The 27,143-nt window shown below is 37.8% G+C and overlaps 2 protein-coding genes across 2 annotated transcripts; both read left to right on the forward strand.

Moving 5' to 3' along the window:
• The first annotated feature begins 75 nt into the window (after positions 1 to 75).
• Positions 76 to 12,041, forward strand: mtmr6 (myotubularin related protein 6). Its single transcript, XM_084102971.1, has 14 exons — positions 76 to 290; positions 2,252 to 2,371; positions 6,193 to 6,355; positions 6,597 to 6,754; positions 7,555 to 7,683; positions 8,033 to 8,167; positions 8,255 to 8,387; positions 8,476 to 8,585; positions 9,709 to 9,834; positions 9,915 to 9,964; positions 10,045 to 10,245; positions 10,320 to 10,454; positions 10,543 to 10,669; positions 11,430 to 12,041. The coding sequence occupies exons 1-14, from the start codon at positions 267 to 269 to the stop codon at positions 11,748 to 11,750; spliced, it is 1,932 nt and encodes a 643-aa protein (XP_083959097.1). The 5' UTR covers positions 76 to 266; the 3' UTR covers positions 11,751 to 12,041.
• Positions 12,042 to 17,210: 5,169 nt separating this feature from the next.
• On the forward strand, positions 17,211 to 21,005 carry amer2 (APC membrane recruitment protein 2). The gene has a single exon (XM_084103413.1). It carries the CDS (start codon positions 17,643 to 17,645, stop codon positions 19,605 to 19,607), a length of 1,965 nt encoding a protein of 654 aa, XP_083959539.1. The 5' UTR covers positions 17,211 to 17,642; the 3' UTR covers positions 19,608 to 21,005.
• The last annotated feature ends 6,138 nt before the right edge of the window (positions 21,006 to 27,143 follow it).

Consider the following 27,143-nt stretch of genomic DNA (forward strand, 5'->3'; position numbering starts at 1 on the left):
AAGCTAACTTACAATGAGTGATCTTACATGGAGGTCGTAAAACTACATTTCCCAGAATGCACCTGTCTGTTTTTCACACAGACACGCCCCGTGAACGAAGTGCTGAGTAGAGCTGCAGAAACTGTTAGCTGCTAGTTGAGATGTTTTGAACGTGGCTTCAAATGTAAAAGGATTTATTCTTCACTCATTCATCCGATGTGTGAACGCAGCTATTTTGGATATTGTCATCCATTCCTTGTGCTGACCAGGCGGAAAACAGCGGCATCATGGAGCACATTCGCACACCAAAGGTAGAATTGACTAACGTTAAACACAAGAATTCTGCGAGATCTGTCCTGGTATGGCAGAATCAGTCATGATTTCAAAGTCACAAACACTTGTTAAATGTCAATGAATTTATGTATCTATATATGTATTTGAACTAGGCTATAACGTGGTTTCACTTTATAAATATGTAGCGCGGCTCTCATCAGTGTTTCTGGTCATTTATATCTTCTGGCCTTATTTGAGACGAATGCACTTGAATCTAGTAACGTTACCGGTGATCCGTATGTGGATGTTCTTTGCCTTTGTGGCCATTTTGACAGATTTCAAAAGCTGTGCAGAACTGGATTGTCCTGAAAGCTTTAACTTAGGCCTTAGAGGCTGATTCTGCATTTTTATGTTGTCTGATAGAAAGCTCCCAAGACAGCTTTCTTTCTAACTCTGTTGTCTTTTTTTTTTTTTGTGACATAATGTATCACTTTAGTACTACAGTAACTTTAGTGTCAGTGTATTTATATATATATATTTATTTATATATATATATATATATATATATATATATATATATATATATATATATATATATATATTATGTATTTATTTATTTTTTAATGGTAGTGTATATTGTTACAAAAGATTCTATTTTAAATAAATGATGAATAAAAAGATTAAAAAGTACAGCAAATAATCCTGAAAAAGTATCACAGGTTATAAAAAAAAACATTTTAAGCAGCACAACTGTTTCCAACATTAATAATAAATCAGCATATTATAATGATTTCTGGAAGACTGGAGCAATGATGCTGAAAATTCAGCTTTGCATCACAGAAATAAATTGAAATTGAAAATGAATTTTCTGTGTTTGTGATCAAATAAATGCAGGCTTTCAAAAACGTTAAAAATAGCAATGTTTCCAAACTTTTGACTGATACTGTATATATATATATATATATCTCTGTAAAGTTATCTCGTCACACTCATGTGTCTTGATGTTTGCATTTGACATCTGAACTACTGTATAAACAACTGTTTAAAGTTTATTCACTCTGTTGCTTTTGTCAAATTCCTGTTTGTTTTATGATGTCTGCAGATTTTATTGCAATCACAGGAAGTGTGTTGCTTATCTGCAGGCCAGTTGCCGGGAAACTGGATCTAATTGTAATAAACAGTAGTTTTAGATAATATGAATGGATGTCTATTGATGTCTGTGTTCAGTGTCTCAGTCATTTTTTTTTTTTTTTTTTTTACTAAATGGATTCTTTAATCATGTTTCCTGTCTTACTGAATGTCAAAATACGTGGTAGAATATCATTTATGATATGATTTCGGCCAATAGGATATGGATTGCCAGTTAGTGTGATGTTAACATAATACAAAGTTATTTAAAGGGTTAGTTCACCCAAAAAAGTAAATTCTTTAGTTTAATTAATTACTCACTCTCATGTCGTTCCAAACCCGTAAGACTTTTGTTCATCTTCTGAACACAAATGAAGATCTTTTGATGAAATCGGAGAGCTTTATGTCCTTCCACTTTCATGCTTCAAAACCTTTATTTGTGTTCCAAAGAAGATGATTGAAAATCTGACAGAATTGACAGAATTTTTGGCTGAACTACTAACCCTTTAACTGTAAGGACTAGGAGTCTGTTGTACTGATGGTTTATATAAAATTATGTGATGAATGTGACACACATGAACTCTTCCCCACTCTTTGCATTTTCGTTCATGAATTGTTTGGGATAATTTTATTATACTTTAAGGTACAAGCTGGCTCAGTTTAACAGATTTTGCCATGTTGTCCCTAAAATTAGGCTATATATGCAGAAAATGTGAAAAACATCAGTGGATTCTGCTTGGTCCTGCCATTCATTTTGGATAATGTCTAAATTGCTCATGATTTACAAGGAGGAAGATATTTATGGCTTTACTCTTTCACAGTTAATCTCAAAGAATTTAAAAAGTTAACTAACTGGTGCTTTCTTCCACAGGTAGAGCAAGTGAAGCTGCTGGATCGCTTTAACAACAAGTCTGTCACAGGAACCCTGCATCTGACGGCCACACATCTGATCTTCGTGGAGAGTAATTCAGCCAGTGCCCAGGAGATATGGGTATGAACAGCCACCCTTAACCGTCTCTAAATGATCTGTCAGGATGTGATAAAGAATTCCTGTGTGACCAACAGGGTTTAGCTTGGGTATATAGTACAACTAAGCCACTCTTTTTGTGTACAGGATAATAGTGAATTAGATCATGGGAATGAGGTTACTAGTTCTTCACGTTGGCGGTAGGCATTGTTGCTGTGGAAACCTGTCGGCTTAACTTGCCCTTAAGGCCAAGCGAATACGAGAGTGTAGGGGAGGCCAGGAGAGGACATGAATACCAATGACCCACATAGCTCAAGACGTGATCTGCCACTGAGTCTGAGCCATCTGAGTCCACTGATCGGTCCTTCTCAGTGTGTGAGCGTGTATCGCAGATGAATATCCATATCTCACCATCTTCTCCGGAAGCAGGTCGGAGCAGATGCTAACACTGACAAACAAAGTTTATCATTATAATATACTCTTGAGGGGTTATTGCTTTTATGCTATTAGTTAACTAATTGATTGAATGCAAGATTTTGAGGAGGTTCTTTTGATTTTGGCCAGTAAGTAACCACCCATAACAACCTAGTAACTGCAACATCTTAACCACCATCTTAACCACCCAGAATACCCTAGCAATTGTTCAGACAAGCATTATTAACTTAAAGGTGCTCTAAGCGATGTCACACGTTTTTTAGGCTAAAACATTTTTTGTCACATACAGCAAACATCTCCTCACTGTCCACTAGCTGCCTGTCCCCTGAACACACTGTAAAAAATGCGGTCTCTGTAGACAGCCAAGGCTCCACAAACGGCAACAAAAACAAACTGGCCCAACCTGGACCACGAAACATAACAAACAGTGTTCCAGCCAATAACCGACAAGAATTATTTGGGGGTGGGGGTTAGTGCGCGTGCACATGAAGGGGGGTGTGGGGAGTGGAGGAGAGAGAAGCACGAAGAGGGAAGTTAGCTAGAGGAGAGATGTCCTAACAACGACTAATGTTAAAATGGTATATTCTTGAGAATTTTGATATGGCCGACACATGACCAAAGAGACGACGTTCCGATGAACAAATAACAAAGAATAGGGAAAAGGAGAAGGAAGGTGACGGCAGTGATGTCTAATCACATCTAACGTAAAAGTTTGTTAATACAGTATGTGTATGTATAATTTATATATATATATATATATATATATATATATATGTCTATATATATATATATATATATGTCTGTGTTTGTGCATGTCTGTGTACACACAAACACACATTTAAATATATGTTTGTGTATATACAGTATACACACACAGACATATCTTTAATATAAATAAATATAACAATACATACACACACATATTATGTAAACAAAACTTTTATGTTAGATGCGATTAATCGCGATTAATTGATTTGACAGCACTAATATATATATATATATTTTTCAAGTAGGACACATTCAATTGATCAAAAGTGACAAAAATGACTTACTTACAAAAATGTATTAAGGGTTTCCACAAAATATTAAGCAGCACAACGGTGTATGACATTAATAATAAGAAATGTTTCTTGAGCACCAAGTCAGTACATTAGAAAGATTTCTGAAAAATCATGTGATGCTGAAGACTGGAGGAATGATGCTAAAAAAATCAGGTTTGCCATCACAGGAATGAATTACATTTAAATATTAAAATAGAAATTTTAAATTGTAACTTTTTTATTGTTTTTTTGATCGAATAATGCAGACTTTTTCCCCCCAGAAAACTACAGTACAATTTTTATTTTATTTTTTGCATATTTACACAATGCATAATTAGGTATATATTGAATTCTGTTTATACTAGCAGTTTTTTCAGGGGCATCCTTGATCTAATTTTAGTTAGATTTATGAGCAGATGAGATCTGGCCTCAGTAGCACTTTTTTTGAGACTTTGTTCCAGCACTTTCTAAAAACTAGCTGACTGGTTGGGGCAACAGATGTTCACATGACGGTCTGGAACCCAACTGAAATAAATTCTGCATCCACATGTGTTGCTTCTTCACTCTCAAGACTAGCTCTGACAAAACGTCTCTCTGTCTGCTTGTAGTACTGCCTTCTGGTCCTTATGCATTATGCATTATATTATACACTTCAGTGATCAATGACAACAGCACCCTGAGTCACGATGCAAAAGGAAATGCAGATACATGCGCATTTTAATAACACCCAGATTTTGACCTTCCGAACTGCTGTGTAGTTAGTTGAATATGGTAATCGTGTGTGTAGTGAATTCTCCTTGTCATGCACATTACTTTCGTCTTAAAGATAGAGGAACAGCAGAAGAGGAAGAAGAATAAAAAGGATGTTTCAACATATCTTAAAAAAAGGATCCAGACCAATCTGAGACTAGTTGATGTAGTAGGTAATGAAATAGTTCATCACAATAACATGTTCCCTGGTGTGACAACCACAAATATGTTTCCATTGTAAACAGTGTATATAGTCATTGTTTTGTCATTTTAAACCTAACAAGCTTATTTTTGTAAAAATGTTTTGCACATTATACTTGTTATCAGCCGATATTTGACGTTTTAAAATTATCGGCATTGAACAATATTGTATATCATAACTGTGGATGCTCATTACTCAATTTTACATTTAGACTGCCTTTGCCTTCATGTAACACTCAAAAGTTAAAGGAGTAGTTCACTTAAAAATGAAAATGTTATCATCATTTACTCACGCTCAAGTTGTTTCAAACATGTATGAAACACAAAAGAAGATATTTTTAAGAATGTCAGTAATCAAACAGTTGATGAACCCCATTGACTTCCATAGTATTTTTTTTCCTACTATGGAAGTCAATGGCGTTCAACAACTGTCTGGTTACTGACATTCTTAAAAATATCTTCTTTTGTGTTCAGCAGAAGAAAGAAATTCATACAGGTTTGAAACAACTTGAGGGTGAGTAAATGATGACAGAATTTTCATTTTTAAGTGAACTATTCCTTTAATATTTAAAAACAGTAATGTAATTACACTGTTTAATTAAGTTTTTAGTAATTGAAGTGAATATCCATTTTTCATACTGTGTATTATAAAGTTGTGATGTTTAAATTCACTTTTAGCATTTAAAAGGATTTATTTTTATTTTTTATTTATTTAGACAAAATAGTATTGAATTTTAATATTGAATGCATTTTATCAGTTTTCGGCCATATCTTGAAAAATTATCGGGAAAAAGAATTATCAATACATCTACTTTACATAAAAAGTGCTGTAATTAATGCAATGACATTTCATATTTTTTTAAATAGGGTTAGGGTTACTGTCCAAATCCTTTCACTATAGTTGAATTTTGTAAATGCATTTTGCATGTATTGATAAGTTCAAGTCCTCCTGGGAAGTTTGTAACGATTTGGGAAGTCATGTTCACGACGACAGGTGCGTTCATAACACTTTCATTGGAGAAAGATGGCGATGTACCTTCTCTTAGTTAACTACACCAAAATACATCAAGGTTTTTATACTCTACTTCTAGAAAATGAAGAACAAAGAATGTTGCTTTTTTGTTTTTAATTCATTCATTAAACCACTATAAACTTTGTTACATATTATATTATATTACAATGTTATTATAGTTTGTGCATGCAGTTAGCATGTTTTGTTGTAAATAAAAAAGCTTGACAATGTCACTTCTAAATACCTAAGTATCCACATTTCTCACTGATACGCCCTCAACTCATAAACTCGAGCCCGAGCTTCCTACTCATATTTACGACTTTGTGGTGACGTTCATGTGCGTTCAACTCATAAACACGATCTTTCCGACATGACTTGAATGCACCTTATGTGTTTTGTGTGTTCAGATCCTGCATCATCACATCGCCTCCGTGGAGAAACTGTCGCTCACAACCAGTGGCTGCCCGCTCCTCATTCAGTGCCGGAACTTCCGTGTTGTCCACTTTGTGATTCCTAGAGAGCGTGACTGCCATGACATCTACAGCTCTCTGCTCAGGCTACTGAGACCAGGTGGGTAAACTCACACGTCTGCCCTCATGAAAAATAAATAGACTGCATATTGAAAGAGTTTCCTGAAAGTCACAGAGGAGATTATTAAGTCCTGGCCACCCTCTGTTCAGTGACTGGATGACAGGTATAGTGGTCATGCTCGAGGTCAGGGACATGTGCGATCTCCAGATGGTCGCCTGAATAGTATGACTTTCTTTTTCACCTTTTGTAAAGTTATTGAATCTTTTGTTTTGTACTCCAGTGTCCTATGATGAGCTGTACGCGTTCTCCTACAACCCAAAGCAGAATGACCAACAGAGAGAGGAGGGATGGCAACTCATAGACCTCGCAGCTGAGTTTGAACGGATGGGCGTGCCATGTGACCAGTGGCAAATGACCGATGTTAACAGGGAGTACAAGGTTTGATGTGAGGGTTCATTTGTGAAACATGCTCAACGTCACTTTTTCTTTCTTTAAACCAGCATTGAATCTAATTCAGGATGTGTTTGATTTATACTTGGTTCTCATGAGTCTTTCAAGCAACCTAAAATAGAGGGTAGTGTCCTTCAAGACTAGTATTAGAGTAATGTAGTTGGAATAAAACTAGGATTTAGTCGGATAAACAAACCCCAGGCCAAGCCAATATGAGTTAGTGTTGTTTTATTTGTGAATGAATCTGATGTGCTTTGGTCGTGAATGGCTCTGTTTATTAACAAATCTTTTGAGTGAATGATTCAGTGATTCATTCATGGTACGAAAAGACTTGAGAGACCTTACTAAAATTGCAAAAACCAAAACTGAAATTAAATAAATTAAATCTTAACAGAAATATAACAAAAACCCAAAAACTAATAAAATGACAAAGGCACAAACAAAATTACTTCAACTTAAACTGAAATATAAAAAATAAAAGCTATTTCAAAATATTAATAAATACTGAATTAAGTATGTAAATAATACTAAAATAACACCTTTGAATGAGTTCTTATATATGCTGGGCATATCTAAAAAAATATCTAAAAAAAATTATAACATTAATGTATGACAACTAACTAAGCATTTAAGCATAAGTCTTTAGATCAAGAGAAACATAAATGTTTGAAAAAACACAGTTGAAAAAAAGTGTGCCCATAGTTTTGACTGGTACTTCAGTGTTTAAAATGCGGTAATTGTTTCTTTTGTGTATTGTAAATGTGTCTGACTATAAATTCTGTGCTTAGGTGTGTAAGACATATCCAAGAGACTTATACGTACCCATTACGGCCAGTAAACCCATCATAGTCGGAAGCTCCAAGTTCAGAAGCAAAGGCCGTTTTCCTGTTCTTACATACTTCTACCAGGAGAAGAAGGTAAGAATGGTTTATTCTGTCTCTACTAATGAGAAAAGGAAGCCAGTGGTTGATATGAAGAATATTAGGCCTTTGTTAATCATTATGAAAATAGTCTCTGTTGACATTGTAATGACCATTAGTTGCTTCTACTGTGTTAGATAAGAGGAATGAGATGGTAAACAGGTAATGGCTTGTCAGCACACAGAGGATGCTGATTATGATAAACATTAGTTTTACTGGCAAATCAGGGCTGTATCCCAGTGGCTTCTTCCCAGCATCTGCACTGTCTTTGTAAACTTATTTACTCTGCTTTTATATTGTTCTCCAGGATGGTGAACATTTATATTTGTTTGTGTCATGTCTCCAGGCGGCAGTGTGTCGGTGCAGTCAGCCTCTCTCCGGCTTCAGCGCTCGCTGTTTGGAAGACGAGCACATGCTTCAGGCCATCAGCAAGGCCAATCACAACAGCCGATATATATACGTGATGGACACGCGGCCTAAGGTAGAACGTCATGGAGTTTTATTGTGTTCTTCAAGCCAGTTCCTTGATCATAACAGGTTCCTTAAGCACTGTTTGATTTTTTCGTAGTTAAACGCATTGGCGAATCGTGCGGCGGGGAAAGGCTATGAGAATGAAGATAACTACTCTAATATCCGCTTCCAGTTTGTGGGCATTGAGAACATCCATGTGATGAGGGGAAGTTTGCAGAAGCTTCTGGAAGGTCTGAGACGCTGAAGTATGAATTTTTTGGTTCATTCTCATCTCATTTTGTGGATCGTCAACATCTCTGTTATTTGCGTCTCTCATAGTGGTGGGAACGCGCTCCCTTTCAATGCCAGATTACCTGGTCGGACTGGAAAACAGCGGATGGTTGCGTCATATCAAAGCCATAATGGATGCAGCAATATTCCTTGCCAAGGTAAAACTCTTTGTATGTGGTATTTTGCTGCTGGTTCTTCAGTATTCAGTAGGGCTGCCTTTGACTAAAGATTTTTCTAATCGACTAGTAGTCGTTCATTTATTCCATTAGTTGACTAATCGCACGTTTATATTAATTTAATTACTGAAACTTATACTAAACCATAATGGGCCTATTTTGCGCTCAAGCGCACACATAAAGCTTGCCACAAAGTACTGGCAAAATTAATGATTATGAATGTGTCGAAAAAAATAGCAAGGAGACATTTTAATTCGTTATAAATAAACTATAGTTTTCTGAGTCTGTGTCGGCTGCAAAGATGAAGTTGACGATGCCGACTCATCTCTGCTGTATAGTGAACACGCCTTTAGAGAGAAATGCACCTTTCATACGAATTACAGTATTTGTTTTCGATTTTAATTTGTTTAAAAGTAGACATTTCAAGCTTTCTGTAGATATATTTCTCATGTCTGTGAGGCAAGTCCCCTGAGTTTCGGGTCATTTTTGTGACTTGATCTAGTTCACAGAGAACGAGACGGCAGAAAGTGCACCTTGTTTGTTTTCTTTATTTTAAGAGTTATTAAGAGTTTACAGAAATAAAAGTAATTGTCCTTTACAATTTCGAATGATGTATTACTCTTTGTGTATGACCAGAAATGAAGGAGTTGCATGTTTTAAGTTTTTTTCCATGTCATGCAGTAAGCGCGCTAATACTTTAGCTTCCATGCTCCGCACGAATACTTGAATATGCGTCTAATAATAGCGCACATTTATCTAGGTTAACATTAGAGTGAGTAGCTACTTACATGTTTCAAATGATAAGCCATATTTAAGGTCAATGGATGATAGGTGAACGTTTGGATTTTCTTGCCTGAATGACTGTAATTACCACAAGGACCCGCTGTTAACGATCTGTCCCTCACGGACTGCGTGACTTCTCCACTTCCTGTGGAGTTTTTTTTCTGTGACAAACCGACTAATAAAATAATGGTTGACTAAGCCTTTTCATGTCTACTAACGTTCAGTCGACTAATAGGAATAATCTAGTTTAGTGGTTTTCATTAACAATAACCACACTTTTATGAATTCACAGATTTGTCATAAATGTTTTTTGTTATACCAGGCTGTGACTGTGGAAGGTGCTAGTGTCCTAGTGCACTGCTCTGATGGATGGGATCGGACAGCTCAGGTCTGCGCTCTAGGCTCTCTATTGATGGATCCGAACTATCGCACCATTAAAGGTTTCATGGTAAGAGCCTTTTGTATGCGCAAGCTGACATTATCATTCGTCTCTTTCCACCTTCTAATATATCTTCCTCTTGTTCTCAGGTACTTATTGAAAAAGACTGGATTTCCTTTGGACATAAGTTTGCAGATAGGTTAGCATGATTCTCAGTTTAGTTATTGACTCAAGTTGCTTGAAGAGTCTGAAATAACCTTGCATAACATTTCCCCACAGGTGCGATCAATTGTACACCGACCCTAAAGAGGTGTCGCCCATATTCACGCAGTTCCTGGAGTGCGTATGGCAGCTGACTGAACAGTTTCCTCAGGCTTTCGAGTTCAGTGAGTGGTTCCTCATTCAGATCCACGAGCACATCCATTCCTGCCAGTTTGGGAACTTCCTGGGCAACAGCCAACGACAGAGAGAGGACCTTCAGTGAGTCAAACAAACCTGAATTCCCTTCCTTCCCGTCTTCTCAAAGCCCTTAATGCATTTGTCTGTCATTAAAGGTTGAAGGAGAGGACATATTCATTATGGGCTCACCTGCTGAGTGAAAAGCAGCTCTACTTGAATCCACTGTACAGCCCAAGCTTTGCAGAGTCACACCCAGTTTTGGAACCATCCACCCAAGCCTACCACTTCAAGTACAAATGACTAACCATTTATCTTTATGTAAGACTCCTCCTTTATTTAGACTCTGCAACAGTAATCAGTAACCGGTTTGTTTTGCAGGTTCTGGAGAAACATGTACCATCAGTATGACCGTTCCATGCACCCTCGGCAGTCCATTCTCAAACAAGTCCTCACCTTGAAAGAAAGCAACCGAGAGCTTGAGGCTACAGTGCAAGCCCTGAAGACTGTGAGTTCACCTCAGGAATTTGGATTCCGGATAAAAATTAAGCCTTGAACGCTCGCTTCCCATGAAAAATAAGTAGTCATGGATTTGTGTGTTGCAATACCACTAAGTTTCCTCTAAGTTTCCTCTACAAATGAGGCTGGGAAGGAGCTATCTATCTATATATATAAATGTATTATCATAATGTATAATAATTATTATTATTATTAATAATTGTTTAATGTATTAAGTGTTGTACTGTTTATTTTAGTTAAATGATAATGCTTTAACAATAATAATATAATAATTATAAAAACATAATTACATATTTGTATTAATATATAATATTAATAATATATAATATAAATAACAATTTTATTGTTATTATAAAAGTAAACATTTAATAATAATGTTTAATTTATTATTACTGAAACAATATAATAATTATAATAAAATGTAATATTTTATTAATAATAATATATAATATAAATAACAATATTATTATTATAAAAGTAATAATACTTTAATTATGTTTAATTTATATTACAGCAACAGTAATAATATAATTGTAATAATTAATTAAATATTTTTTATTAATGATAATGCATAATATTAGTAATATATAATATAAATAACAATGTTATTATTATAAAGGAGTTATAATTTTCTAATAAAAATAATTAACCCTTCATTGCTCTATCCTCATTGCTTCCATCAATAGCCCCATTTGTTTCCTTCATTCATCTGAAATCACACATTCTCCTGTTTCTCTGTGTTTCCACAGAAGCTGCAGAAGTTCGGGGTGAGCACGTCTCCACTGAAGCCCAAAACACCCCCAACCGAGCGCACTCTCCCTCCCCGGCCTCAGTCCCTCATTCTGGGAGCTCCTCTTCTCAGTCGGAAGGAAGTACAGCAGGATGAAGACGAGGAGGTGTTTGGAGAGGAGGCTCTGGAGGATCCTCCGGCCAGTACTGGAGGAGAACGGACTGTAGAGGGCAGCAGTGCCACAGAGAACGGTTATGGAGATCTGCCAGGGTCGTTCGGTCCCAAGAATGAGCCAACCGTGGTCACCTTGGAGTTTGGAGTGGCCAGAATGACCTGCTAAGAACACTTGAGGACTTGATTTTTGAGAATTAAGGAATTAAGCAGGATAATATAATATTTGTATATTCAGTAATGAGAAAGATGAAGTATGTTTGCTGATGTGTGTGCGTGCGTGTGTGTGTGTGAGTGTGTGTGAGCGCCCGTGTGCGCATTTGTTTACTCTACGTGATGGCACTGCACTCATGTACGATAGACAAAGAGATAAATGGAAGAAGGAATTCAGAGGTCGGATCCCTTACTAAATTCATTGTTATATCTGTCAAATTAAATGTTATTTCTGTCATCATCTACATTTAAAAAAAAAAAAAAAAAAGTTTTGTTTTTTTTTGGTTCATTTTTTAAAGGATGTCAATAGCACTAAGAAGAAAAGATTAAATAAAGAGCTGATAGACTTGTGATTTTTTATTTTTTTTGTGTTCAGACTCAACTTCATTCATTCCATGTCACTTGTTATCTTGAAGGGTGAAAAGATAGATGCTGTCCAGAATGAAGGATGACTACAGAGATGCCCTACACACAAGTGTCCCATGTGCGGTCTGGTCGATTGTGGGGGGGTTAGTTAGGAACTCAAAAGGTTAATGTGATGTCACAGAGCAGGTCAAAGGTCATATTTACTTATAAGTGATTATATGAGAATACAATAAATCATTACAGCTACTAATCTGAATTAATCTACAGCAATCTGTCATTGTCACATACAAAAGCAATTGCAGATTATAAACTACCTCGGAAATTATTATACATGTGTAAGAATATATGTAATAAGTGTTGTGATTGTTTAATTTTTTTGAAAGAAATCTTTTATGTTTACCAAGGCTGCATTTATTTGATCAAATATACAGTAAAAACTAATATTCTGAAGGATTATTACAATTTAAAAGAACTGTTTATAATCTGAATATATTTTAAAAGATGAATTTTCAGCATCATTACTCCAGTCTTCACTGTTACATGACCCTTCAAACATTCTAATATGCTGATATGGTGCTCAAGAAACATTTCTTAATTATCAGTGTTGAAAACAGTTTGAGGTAAGTAAGATTTAACAAAGATAATTTGTTATTCAGCAAGGATGCATTAAATTGATCATATTTTAAAAAATATATTCAGCAAGAAAATAATCCTTGAAATCAAATTAAATTCATATTTATTATTTTCATATAATTCATCAAATTAATATTTAGGACAATTATTTTTTATTTATTATTTGGGATGGTTATTTTTCTAGGTCAAACTAGACTGAGCTCATTCCAATTAAAAAAAATGTATCGGCATATTATGATTTGGGACATACTAATTCTAATCTGATATTCAGAACAGTATGTGAATTTGGTATAGAGAGCTCAAGTTAAGCTGATTACAAAAGTGTCTTATTTTTCATATGTAGTCAAATGAGGGCTGAATGAGTAACTCATTGAGAACCATCTCAAAATGATTAAATCAAATCAAATCAAATCAAATCAAATCAAATCAAGTATATTTGTATAGCGCTTTTCACAATACAGATTGTATCAAAGCAGCTTCACAGTATTAAAATAAAATAATACAACAAAGTTTGTTTCTAGTGGAATTTATTGATTGATAGAATAAAATTAAATTTAAATTAAGAGGCTGTCTGTATCTTACCACACTGCTTTAGGTTTAAGCACCCGTCTGTCATCCATCTTGCGTTTGGAAGCACATCATAAAAGTGATTATTGGGCCCAAACCCTCGGGACCTAGGTATTACTGACTGACTGGAAGAGGATCACTAGACGAAATGGGAATTATCACTAATCCCTGCAAAGTGGCCCTAGATGATAGTCTGCTGTATGTCTGTAAAGATCTACACACACAAAGGCCAGTGTGAGTGAAATGTGTGTACACTCAAGTCTTTTGTCCTTCATCTAAGCAGAAGTAGCCTACATCTAAAAAAATCAGCAAATAACAATGATTTGTGCATAATAAGTGAAATGTGTCCATGTAATAAGCACTCAGATTCATCCAAACATCCCATAGAATGATGTAATCACTTATTCTTTCATTATTATACTGTGTCTCCGTAAATGGTGGTTATGGACCTGGATGTGATACTGTGTGTGATACTATAGTCTGTGGATGTAAACAAACTTCAGGCAGGTGGCAGGCCACTTACCAAGATTTCCCCCCTCAGTAGCCTATATCCAATGTTCATGTTCGTTTTGAATGGTTTAGCCTATAATAAAAGCTTTTCAGTTTTTTTGCTCACATTCAAGAATTAATTGTAAGCTTTCTTGAAATTCTTACCTTCAACCAGAGGTCACAATGGGATGTAAAGCTGTGTCACGTGACTCCGTAAGCCGTGTTTGTTTTTCAAATCTGAAAACCGGTGACGGGACGCACATGAAATCCATCCGCGGGTCAGGATGTATTAATAAGACAAAGCCTCTCAGCGAGCGCTAAGTACAAGAATAAGGGATTTCTGTTGAGTGAGTGGGGCCATTTAAAAATGTAACCTACCGTAACAATGTTTTGCGATATTTCCGATCCTCATGGTGCCCTCGGGAAATTTCTTATGGGCTTTTACGGTGATGTTGAATTTTTGTCATATTTATTCATTTTGTAAAACAAAGTGTGAACATCTTTTCAATCAATGTTCTTCACAGACCCTATTTTGATCAAAGTTATCAAAATAACTTTGATCAATATACCCCCCCCCCCCCCCCCCCCCATGGTATATTGACTTTATCTTAATCTCATAATTGTTAATTTGTATCTCAATATGTTGCTTTATATCTCCATTATGACATTATGAAAATCATTTGCTTTTAGTATTTAAATAAATAAAATCAGTTTTGAATAATTACTTCTGAATTCCCAATCCTTGGTAAACAAAGTATTTTCTCAGTTCACTCTGATACATTTCTGTGCCTCTCCCTCCTCAAAAGCAAATAAAGATGCTACCTGACCTGTTAACACAATAAACAGCTGTGGATTCAGATGATGATGATATATCTGACATAACAACCATGTTTGAACAATTTCTTTTTCAAGTGCACGTTAAACTTGTCTGTGGGAAGGTTAAACACAGTTTGAGGCTAAAATAGTTTAAAGCACTCTTTGTCCTCTATTTGAGTGGCAACTGCATTATGCCTCAGTTCATGAAAAGATTTGTCTTTGGTTTAAATCACTGCCATTATTGATGTCTCTGATCCAGTTTGGCCTTAACAAACTCCACAATAAGAGCTATGCTGTGCTTTGAAGAATCTGTGAACACCTTTGTCCTTTTCAGATAAAGATAATGGAGGGGAAAGCAGAATTGTAAAATCTGGCCAACACACCCTTATTAGCAAACAGTCTCGCTCTATTCTCTTCCAAATGTCCTAGCTTGTTTCTCATGAGAGTTTTGTCCTTGGCAGTGACAGGGATGTTAGTTATGTGAGCACTGTGTTTATCCACCAAGGTGGAACCTAAAAAAATGGACTGCAAACTGAAGTGGTTTCAGATTGTTTAAGGTCTCTTTTTTTCTGTCTGTTTCTTCGTGTTGGTCTCTTAACTTGTGGTTCTGGTTAATTTTTCTCCCTTTGTACCCTCAAGCAGACAGACCTCCCGTGGCCCCGAGATTGGAGAATGAGTATACAGACCCAAACTGACCCGAAGAAACAAGTGGCGTGGTGGCACATTCCAGCCGCCATGCCTCAGGGGCTGCTGACAGAAATGACAAACACAGGTGGGGAGTTTTGGTCCAGCGCAGCAGACCTGGAACCAAAGCTGAACCAGAGGCCAGGAAGAATTGACCTCGCTGTAACTGCTGCACGGTGCCTTCCCTTCACACATACACACACTGTGTTCTCCGACCCCCCTGTACATTGTGTGAATGTAGACATTGTTTCATACCAGTGAGGTGGAAGAGGAGGCCTGTATACAGATAGGGGTGGATGGGTGGGCACATCAGTTTCATGGGGATTTATTCAAGCTGTCTTAGGGGAAACTTAAAAATAAGGGAAGAGGCCAAAATGAGGATGTAGGTATCATTATTTAGCCCTGATGTCTTTGTTTCAGAGTCGCTTGCATTATATTCAGACTTCTCACAATCATGGAAAAACTGGAAATGGAAATAGTTAATGAGATTTTATAGGCCTGGAAAATACATAGAAATTAATAAAATCTCAAACAAAGTCAAAGACAATGTTTATAGTAAATATTTTTAGCATTTCAGTAGGCATAAATTAATGAACATAATTAACGGTGAATAAATGAACATTAACCTAGATTAATAAATGTAAAAATGTTGTGTATTACTGGTTCATGATACACTCTTAATGCAAAGAGTCTTATTTCAGTGTTAATTTTTTTCTATTTGTTCAGAAAAATTTCACTTTGCAAGTGCAATCTCCATAAAATTATAATTATAATTATTTTTAAAATACAGATTGTAGACCTTATCAGCTTGCTTCATGAATATTAATCAGTTGATGTAAGGTCCACCCAGTAGTCCCAACTGAAAGGCAAGCAAATGAGGGCTACCCATAGCAGATTACCACTTACTGATTGCATGTTCATGCAGCCCAAAGCGACTGGTAAAGACTATTTCTTGGTCTTAAAGACCATGTGGCTGGGTATAATGTTTTATTTCTATGGTGATTATTTCACAAGAAGTAGGGGAGACATGTCCCTCCAGTATATATGAAAGACTAGAAAAGTCTTGGGAAAGTCATGGTCTAAAAGTGTGGGAACCTTGTCTATTAGTTCTGCCACAACATTTATAAAGTATAATGTTTCTCACCAAATGTCTCCTTGTATATATTTCAACCACTAAAAAAAGAAAACCCGAAAGCTTTCAGTTGTTAACTACTTTTGCACACAATTGGACTAACTAATTGCTCTTGTGTAACATTGGAGGAGTGTGGTAACAGGAGTCCCCCTGGGCCCATATGCTGGGGGCAGATGGACTGCGGGTTATTGAAGGATACGTTGAATATGATCAACCACTCCAGACGGCCCAGAACAGGTGAGGACCACCAGCGTGAGCTGATCTAATCTCATTTAAATTTCATCAGCCATTTCTCTAAACCATTTCAAGTGTGTTGTGCATGCATTCATTATAAGTGACTGAAATGTTTATCTAAATCTGCCTCATGTCTTCATACTTGTAATTTCTCAAATCAGCAGCTTTTGCTTAAATCCTAAGTACAGACTCTACAGCAACCAGACAACTCAAATTTCTTCCTGAGCCTTTTCATCTGAGGGGGATTTTCAGTGGCTTATTCTCATTTACACTGAGAGGTTTGTACTCACTCCCATTTATTTCCTCTAACACTCCTGATCGTTATAGCATTTCTGGAAACGTTCCAGATGTGATTGCATTTCAAAACAAATCCAAAATGCAACACTAATACCATTATAACCTCTATAAAAACACGGGTAAGGAATGCAAAAACTTTGTCTATTATGTACACACGCACACACATATTTGTACACAGTTGCGCTCACATGTACATGACGACAATCATGATTTTAAAAAGCAATACACCCATTCTTTACAGCCCGCAGATAGATGCATATCATGCGTATTCAGTGAGATAATAAGAGAATAATTGAGGCAAGAAAGAGGAGAAGGATATCTGATGTTTGCAGTGTGGGGGATGAGGGTGTGTTTGTGTGTATGGAGGGGGCGAGCTGTGGGGGCGGAGAAAAAAGAGCTGGCTCGCCTCCAGCGCTGACGAAAGCTGCTTAACCCTCCCAGTTACCATAGAGACTGTCAGGCGCAGCCACCAGTGAGAGAGAAAGAGAGCGAGGCAGGGAGAACACCAACAAGCAAAGGCAGCAGATAGAAGTGGAGAGGAAAAGGACAGAAGCTGTTAGAGACAAGGTAAAATAAAGGGAGAAGAAGAAAGAAAGAAGAACAGAGGGTGCAGTAGACATAGTGGCAGAGATGGAGGCTCAAAACGAATGCAGTGAACCGCCTCCATGTGACCCTCAGCCACCAGGAAAGCTCAACAAAGCCGCCTTCAAGCTGTTCGGCAAGCGTAAGTCCGGCAGCAGCATGCCGAGTATTTTCTCTGTCAGGAACAAAGGGGAGTCCGCCGGTAAAGCCGCTGGCAAGACACTGGAGCTGGTTAGGAGCAAAACCCATGATGGCTTAATAACAGACACTCCGTCAGAGCTTGAAGGCCACCGGAATGAGGAATCTGCCAGTAGCGACCAGCTCCACGCCGGCACGCCAGATGGTGTATCCAACGCCCCCCTCCGCAGCTCCATCACCAAGTCTTTCAGCTTCTTCTCTTTACTGCGTCGGAGCAGCAGCCGTGCAGGGGATGGAACTTCTACCGTGGGACGAAGAGGACGAGGGCTTAAGGGGCTGTTTAGCAGCATGCGTTGGCGGCGGAAGCCCCAGGTTCAAGAGGACTCCTTGGAGGTAGCTAAAGAGGTGAAGGAGGGAAACCTCATAGTTTCCTCTAGCTCTGGCAGCGTGGAAACAGAGAAGGACATGACACTGACTCTTGAGCCCCTGCCGCAAGTATTTGAAAAGACTCCTCTCCAGGGGGATGCTGAGAAATGGAAGGCAACGTCTATGCAAGAATTACAGGGAACTAATGAAGTGGAGTGTGGTTACTCTAGTCCTCCTCTTTCCCGACAACACACAGTCACTGAAGAGTCTCCTACTCCTTCTCCAGTCCGAGTCCAGACAGAAGGGGTTCAACATGATAAACACAGCGCTTCAGAACTTTTGTCCTCCATTCCGACCTGTGCTTTGACCCCTCCAATGGAGCACAGCACAGCTGACCCACAATCCGAGCAATCTGTGGATCGCTTATGCTCCATGTTCACCGATGTTACTTCACTAAAAAGCTTTGATTCTTTAACAGGCTGTGGTGACATCATTGCTGACCCAGAAGAGGATTCTGGGAATGGGGGAAGTGCCACGAGCAGTGGAACTGGTAGCAGTAGTGGGGGCTGCATGGGTCGCAGATTAAGTGGAGCCGGGACGAACTCTGAGAGATGCTCTCCTGCCAAGCCTCCACTTCCTCCCCAGGTCAGTAGTCTTACATCTATCCATGCTTCTTGCTACATTCCAGCCCACCAAAGACCACGTGCAGCTCCCAAAAAGCCACAGGGTAGTGGAGTTGTTGCCTACATGGGTGGAGGGGAGGAGATGGCTAGTCCTGAGGGTGTTGATGATGCTGACATGCAGGGTCTATGGCATATGTTGCCCCAGAAGGTTGAAGACTCACCAGCGCTACGACGTACAGAGCCTGTTCTGCATCATGCACCAACCCGTCTTGAGAAGAGGCCATCTCAAGTGAAGGCACTTGGGCTCAGTAAGATCCCTGTGAGCGGAGTTTGCAAGATGGGAAAGCAGCAACCCTCTCGTCCCTCACCTCCCCCTGTTGATAAAGAACTCCAGGATGCCCCACCAAGTGATGAAGGCTACTGGGACTCTCCCACACCTGGCCCAGAGGATGAAGACAGCACCTTTCTCCGCCGGGACAGCCTGCTGAAGGACAGCTGCTCCGGAGATGCGCTCTACGACCTCTATGATCCCGACAGCCCTAGTGCTGCTGGCTCAGACGATGATGTGAGTTCACCAACAAAATCTGCAGGTGACCTAAAAACTAACTTGCCTTCCCCCAAATTCTCGTCTTCTGTCACTTCCTCATTCCGATCCATGAAAGGCAGCACCAGCTTACCTCGAGATTCCAAGATCCCCATTAGTGTGAGGCAAACACCACCATCCCACTCTTCCAGCCAAGGAGCACTGTCTTCTAATCTTAGCCCCACTTTAACCACCCCGCCTAAAAAGACAGATGCCCCACCACGCACTCGAATCCCTGTCTCGAAGGTTCCTGTCCGTCGTTCTGGCAACAAAAGCACCCCCACCTCACAAAGCAGGAAGTAGAAAGCTTGGAGGCCTTTCTACTAATCCTCCTCTTTCTAATCAGAAATTTCTGACAATAGAAATCTATCACAAGAGCTTTAGGCCAAAACAATGTTTTTTTTTTATATGAAGCAATCAACCTCCACTTTTTTTTATTTCACCTGTCTACTGAGGACTATATCTGTTACTATAACTGTTTTTACATTTTTTAAATGAATTGTGATGTTGCATATTACACCCTAATATAATTAAGATTTTTGTAGAATGCACTGCAATATGTAACACATGACATTCAAAATAATGTAAGCTTGAGTTTTTTTTTTTTTTTTTTTTTACCTTACCAGCCTTTTAAAGAGGAATAATACAGTGAGAATGCTGATCCTAAGAAGAATGTTTAATATCAAAAAGCTTCTCATTCCCTTCCATTGGAATAAGTGAAACTGTGGTAATTTCTTGCTCTGTCATCCCATAAGCACTGTGTAAAACGCAGCTGCGATCTTCATCTCTCCAGTATTTTACATGTAATGAATTTTTGAACTGTGTGAGATGAAACCAAGCACTTCTGACACTCCTAAATAAAGCTGCATGGAGTCTTGTACACTCAAACTGGATCAGGGAACACAGCCTTTTGTTCGAGACACTCTTTCGTATCACACAACGTGACTTCCTATTGACACTGATGAAAAGAAAATCATACTTTTTATTGAATCTCCACTTTTTGTAACTCTTTTATATCGGACATGGACCTCCCGGTGACCTCACTGTGGATATGTGTGCACTGCTTGTTTAGTCTTTTGGAAAACACTACTTGCAAAAAATAAATCTCCGGATCAAGAGTATCCTCCTTTTTTCACAGTGATTTGTACTACTCTCGCTAAACTGGACAGACTGAGCTGGATAATTTTGAATGTAGCATGACTCTACACACAGGTCTGTTTTTTTGCCTGCTCACTGCTCAATGAATAAAGGATAGAGAGATATGAAGAAGCCCATATGTATCAAGAGTTAAATGTCTTCCGTCATGTGGTCGTTCTCCTGGAGATGTCATCACCCTTTGGCTCTCAGATTTGTGAGCAATCACTGCAGAAATCATTTGCTTAATCAGTGTTTTTTTCTGTTTTTACAGTATAGAAAAATCAAAGTATCCTTAAAATGGATAAAATTTACATTTTTAAAGTATTTTACAAGACAAAAATAGTGATTAAGAAAATTATTTTTGCAGTATTTGGCTGTTTATTTTTTACTGTTTTTTAAAAGCTCTTCACCACTGGGACATTTTATTTGTAAGCTGTAAAACATTTTCTCTTCAGAAGGTCTATGACATGCCTTCTTTCTTTTATGATATGCTCTCTTTCTTTTATGATATGTTCCCTTTTAAATTGTGCATTATTTAATAAATAAAACAACTCCCTGTGTACATCCAGGAAGTGGACATCTATCTATCAAGTGCGAATGCATGCATCATTTTCCACACACATAACAGGGCCATGTGGGCAGCTTAGATGTTATCTATTTTAATCGCAGAGACGTAAAGAGCATCGAGGTTGTCTTTTTTGCAGCCAGCCACAGTCTGCTGGGATTTAAATCCCACCCGTTAGGAAGGAAGAAGAAAGTTGGTCTGGGTTTAGCTGTCGGTGTGAATCCGGTTGACAAAGGGAGGTGTTTACTGTGGGATATGGGGGAAAATTATGGGCTTCCATTGTCATGGATCTGTTATTGATGTGGTTTTGGGAGGTGAGGTGAAAGAAGGAAGTGCGTGTGGAGTGAATACAGATAAGAAAGAGCTATGCTCGATTTAGTGCTTGTTCATTAAAGCCAAGTGGATGGAGACATGGATGTGTGTGTGTGTGTGTGTGTGTGTGTGTGTTTCTGAAGGGGGGATTTGGTGCAGTCCCAACAGTAATGGTGCAGCGAAAAACATTCACTCCTGAGCAGCTCTCACTGCAGTGTGGCTTCTTATGTAAAAGTCTTATGTAACACCATAACTCTCTGATATCATCCCTATGAGAAAACAGCTGGAGTGTGTGTATGTTTATGTGTGCAAAGCTATTAACTGCCATCGTCTAAAGAATTAGTTAGCATTCGCCATGACTGCGCTGTAATTGGGTCATCTGGATTTACCCTTTAAAATGTGTTTTATCTCTGTGTGTGTGTGTGTGTGTGTGTGTGTGCGTGCATGTGTGTGTGTGTGTGTATGTGTGAGTGAGTGTGTGTGTGTGTGTGTGTGTGTGTGTGTGTGTGTATGGTAGCAGAAAATTAGACATTACTGCTGTATGCATAAGCAGAGCTGGCTGTGAGTGTGTATGTGTGACTAATGGTTGGATGGCCTAGTTTTCAAAGACCTGATTCTGTGAATGAGAGAGAGAGAGAACAGGGTCGGAGAGAAACATGGTTTATTTACAAAAAAAACAAAACATTAGCGTTACTATGCTTCAGTGATGGTAAACTACGGTAATTTGGTATACCATGATATTTTATATTCATATATCATCATTTTTAAACTGTACTTGTTTTTGTGTATGTACTTCAAAGAATACCATGGTATTAACGGCATGTCCGAAAAAATGGTAATATGTAAACAGTTTTCACAGAAGAATAAATACAATGTAAACACAGTATCACTTTGAATTAGACAGCAGATCTAGAATACTGGCAGTTGGGGCACGATGTGTTGGTGTATCAACGAATGTGGCTGACGGAAGGGGGTGGCTTAACCTGATGATCCCTGAGCTCATATTCTCATTAGCTCTCATCTCACCTGAGAGCCGGATGGGATACCCCAGGGCTCTATCCTCGGTTTGACACCCACAGGGGCTTAGGGTCTGTATAATAAGCTCAGAATCTGTTCCAAAACCAGGACCAGAGGCAGAATCATTAGTGTGGTATTTCGGTAACCATGCTCATGGTATACTCTGGCTGTTTAGAAATCGATTGTGTTCACCGAGGTTGCATTAAAATAACTTATTTCTATTTTAATATTTGAAAATGTACTTGATTCCAAACCTAATTTGTAACACGATTCTTCAGATATCATTCTAAAATGCTGATTTGATGCTTAAGAAACTTTTCTTATTAGTATGTTCAAGTCCTCCTGGGAAGTTCGTATTTAAGAGTTGTAGTCGTAATTACCATGTCAGGTGTGTTCAAGTCTCGTTGGTCGAAGCAAAACAAATGAAGTTCTGCTTAGAAAATGCTGAATAAAGAATGCGCATGCATGTTTTTGTTATATGGTATTATTCAAGTTATGAAGGTGCTGTAAAATGAATCATAGGCTATATACAGTATATGGTGTCGTGTTCAACTCCTTTCCAACATGACTTGAACGCACCATTATTACTATCAAAATTGTAAACAGTTGTGCTACTTAATATTTTTGTGGAAACATGATACATTTTAGTAATTTTTAAACAGAAGTGTAAAAAATAAAGTAGTTTTAACTCAAAAAAGTAAGTGTTTGTTCTGCCTTAAAATTTTATGTTTAGTCAACTTAAATATCCAAGTTGTCAGTTAGTACACTTTCACATTTCGAGTTGACTGAACTTAAACTGAGTTTATATATATTGTTATTTTTTAAAATAGGCACTTATTTTTTTAGTAGACAGTAAAAACATGTACATTTCATATTTTTAAGAGCCATACATTTGGCAAATTGTCTTTAAAACTACTATTATATAATGAATATCTGTGAATACTGTACGTGTTGCTTTTTGCCCACATAATATTGTAGTTTCTGCATCTCCTTGTTCTGTGTGCTTGCATCCTGTATCCTGTGGCTTTTGTTTAGCTTGTGCTAGGGTGAGAGAGGATAGAAGAGAGAGAGAGAAAGCAGAAACAAAAAACTGTGTTATGAAGTGAGTGTGAGCAAGGGGGTCTATTTAGAAGGGGCTTTGCTTGGGTGGAATCAAATTGAATTTGATTACAATGAACAGAGAGAAGATACATAAGAGTGCATTTACACAAACATGTGAAAGAAAGGCAGAGAAAGAGTGCTGTATATTCAAGACTGAGTGGAGGATTGTCTGAATTGATGAAAAGCCATCTGACTAAACTACATTTGTGGGCTGATATGATCCTAAAAGCTAAACAATTCAGAAACACACAATAGCAACATAGGACAAATAGGGCAGCATTTCTCTGAACAACTTGTGTTAAAAATCCATGGACAGTTTCACTCACGCCCCTTTTTTCTCAGAAACACTCTTTCCTTCATCTCCAGGGGAAACTGGAAACGGTTGCTTAAAACTTCTCAAGGGTTTGCCTGCTATCCAAGACTGAACTTTTGTTTTGTACTTGAAGTGCTGTGAGTGAAACGCTCCCTGTTTTTCCTGTTTGTCTGCTTTTAGTTGACATGTAACCTGATACAGAGTAAACGTAGACCTCTAATATATTTTGCTTTCTCTGCTTCCTCTCTTCCTTGCTAAAAGCCTGTCAAACGGAGAAAATTCCTGATTTTTGAGGCAAGTGGATTCTGAATACAGCTTCCAAAGAAAATTATTTATATCCTCAAGCTGAATGCTTACTATTGGTAAATAGTGTTAATATAAAACTCTATAGCTGAAATCACTCATGTCTATTGGGTCACATGTCTAAATTTGGCCCGTCTAAGGGCACGTTTACACGACAATGATGTCCTAAAAACGGAAAAGTTTTTCCTTTGTGTTTTTCGGGATAACTTATGGGTAGGGTTATGGGGCTAGGGTAAGAGCCCCATAAATCAGGATGAGCCATGACGTCACCGTTTTCACAAATTCGCATTGTTGTAGTTTACACAGTGACGATAACGGTATCGTTTTCAAAAACTTGCATTTTGAAACCCGTTTTCAAAAGTTTGCGTTTTCAGGCCCCAAAATGCTGATTTTGTGTAAATGAATGGCCAGAAAGCATTAAAAGTTTTCTGTTTTTAGTTGAAAACGGTGTTGTGTAAACGGCCTCTAACATAATTGAGTAATTTGCTATGTGCCTTGAACCCCCCCCCCCCCCCCCCAATAATAATGTAATATACATTATTGTTAAAATGGCAAAGCTATATGCTAAGCAGATTTTCCATTATAATAACTAATTTACGAAATAATTATTTGAATAATCCAAGAAAATTACTATAGTAAAAAACAAAGGAAATTAAAATTCAAAATAGTAAGATGTATGTAGGCCTATATACAGTACATTACAGAACTTTTACATATTTATTTATCAAATTTTTTTCTTGGTCATGATGCCTTGGGCACAAAGTGAGCGCCAAGATCACCCTCTCAGAAAAGATGAGATGACACCACCGGGCCACCAGGAATGGATCAAAACTAAGAGTGAGATTTGTTGGTTTGTCTGCATCACGATTGCTTGATCAGAAAAATGTGTTTTTGTGCATATGAAATTATATCACACACAGGGGGTTTGGCCATTCAAAATCAGCACCCTTCATTTCACACGCTTGCCCTACTACACAAATCTCCATGGCAACCTCAGTAGGTCATCCAATGAGAGGTGGAGGTGGGGCCGGGGGGTGGGGGGTACGCGCGACTGACGGAGAGTTTTGAGGACACTGATTGGAGTGAGAATGGTGCAGTGTGAGTTTGTGCAAATTCACACACTTGGGAAACTCAAATCTCATTTCTTACCCTCGCACTCTTTCATTTGCTGCAACCTCATGAGAATAACACACCCTTTGGTTCCTCTTCAGTTTCATGCTTTCAAAACAATACTTTGTTTCTTCATTCTTCATATTTCTTCTTCGTTTTTACACCAACTCTGACATTCTCTACCCAGTGGATGATGTCATTTACTTTCCTTACAGTCGTTGTTTCTTCCCAAGCTTCTATCAGCATCAATAATAAATCCACTTCACAAACTTTACATGTATAATTCGTTCAATCTGAGCTGTGGAAACAGGGTCTTACATCTCTGAAACAGCAAGAACAAAATGACGTTTTTCCAAGAGTTTGCAAGTGAAAAGTCTTATGAATTATGCCTTGTGTGGTTTGAGCCGCTAATATACACCACAAGCACAGTCTGAACTCAAACGTGAAGTTGAGGAAAACCTCCTGAGGTGGATACATTTAAAAAAAAATCTATCTAATCAATATGCTATCAATTAGACTCATCTGATCTGTCAACGTAACATTGTTACATCCCTCATTCTGGAAAGAGAGAGAGAAAGGGCATGGAAATGATGAAAGGGCAAACGATTCATCTCTAACCTGATTTTGCTGCACCGTCAATTTACAGGCACCATCGCAGACATTAATGTGATGTTCCTTTGACAAAAGAACCCTCAGTAGTGTCACTGATGGATCCCTGTCACGGTTCAATGAACATAAATGAACCATGAAACAGTAATTCACTCATGATTGGTCAGCATTGTGTTGCCTATCACTGCCACTGAGGCTCAAGGTCACATGATCTCAAGAAATAAAAGTTAGAAGGGATCATAAATCGATGCTTATGTTCACACACAGCATTATTTATTTATTTCGCCAATCTTTTCCCCTTATTTTGTAAAAAAAAAAAAAAAAAAAAAAAAATTATGACTATGTGGACATCAAAAATCATATTGAGTCTGATATTTTTTATTGTGATCTGGGACACAGTGTGAACAGGTTATAATTTCTAAAAATGGACACAATATAACCTGTTCACAGTGGTGAATCAGTTGGACAATATGAGATACACAATACACAAAAGTGTATTATTTTAAAATTATTTAATATTTAGCATATAATTATTTATATGCTATTTATATTATACTGTATATATTATAATAATAATAAGAATTATGAATTTGACTATATGACAACACAAAATATAAATTAGTATATAGATCCACAAGTATCAGATGTTGTGACACTTGCTTGAGCAGTGAAAATAGTTTCACTCTGGTTTCACAGACAAGGTTTAAACTTAGTCCCAGACTAAAATGCATGTTTGAGATGTTTTAACTGAAAGCAACTTACACTGATATATCTTAAAATATGTCAGTGCCATTGTTTTTTCTCAAGATGCACACCAGTAATGTTTTTTTCCTAAGGCACATTTATAAAAGCTACGTAAATGTCCTAATTGAACTAAGGCCTAATCCTGGCTTAATCGAAGTCCTGTCTGTGAAACCGGGCCTAAATTGTTCATTCTAATCCTCATAGATTTAAGGTTGGAAGTCCAAGTATATACTTTCAATATTAACTTTATGATTATAAATTATATTATGAAATGTGTTAAGCATGTTATTTATAATATAAAGGATAGGGTGGTTTAAACTGGCAAATCAGTTTAGTTGACCAGTGTCCAATATTGGCCATATTTAAAAGATCATGTGAACAACCTCACAAAAATAGGATTTGAGCAGAAAATGTTAATTTTGTACTTTGGCTTGTGCAGTGAATGTAGCTTTTGTGTGTGTTTGAGGGAACAGTGCTGCTCGTCTGCTGGTGTCGTATGTGCTTAATCACTGTCTCTATACAGAAAAGACCCACTCAGCACACACCAATCAAACACAATCATGATCCCACACAGGACAGGACAGGGAAAGGTTTATCTGACTCTGCAGCTGGACACCAGCTGGGCCCC

Source organism: Abramis brama (assembly GCF_963993115.1).
Source record: "Abramis brama genome assembly, chromosome: 24".
NCBI classification, from domain to species: domain Eukaryota; kingdom Metazoa; phylum Chordata; class Actinopteri; order Cypriniformes; family Leuciscidae; genus Abramis; species Abramis brama.

Excerpts from the sequence above, each read along its gene's own strand:
- mtmr6 (XM_084102971.1), top strand. The coding sequence starts at position 267 with ATGGAGCACATTCGCACACCAAAG. Across the intron at positions 6,755-7,554 it reads ATGTTAACAGGGAGTACAAG|GTGTGTAAGACATATCCAAG; the intron begins GTTTGATGTGAG and ends TTCTGTGCTTAG. Across the intron at positions 8,586-9,708 it reads CAGCAATATTCCTTGCCAAG|GCTGTGACTGTGGAAGGTGC; the intron begins GTAAAACTCTTT and ends TTGTTATACCAG.
- amer2 (XM_084103413.1), top strand. The coding sequence starts at position 17,643 with ATGGAGGCTCAAAACGAATGCAGTGAACCGCCTCCATGTGACCCTCAG.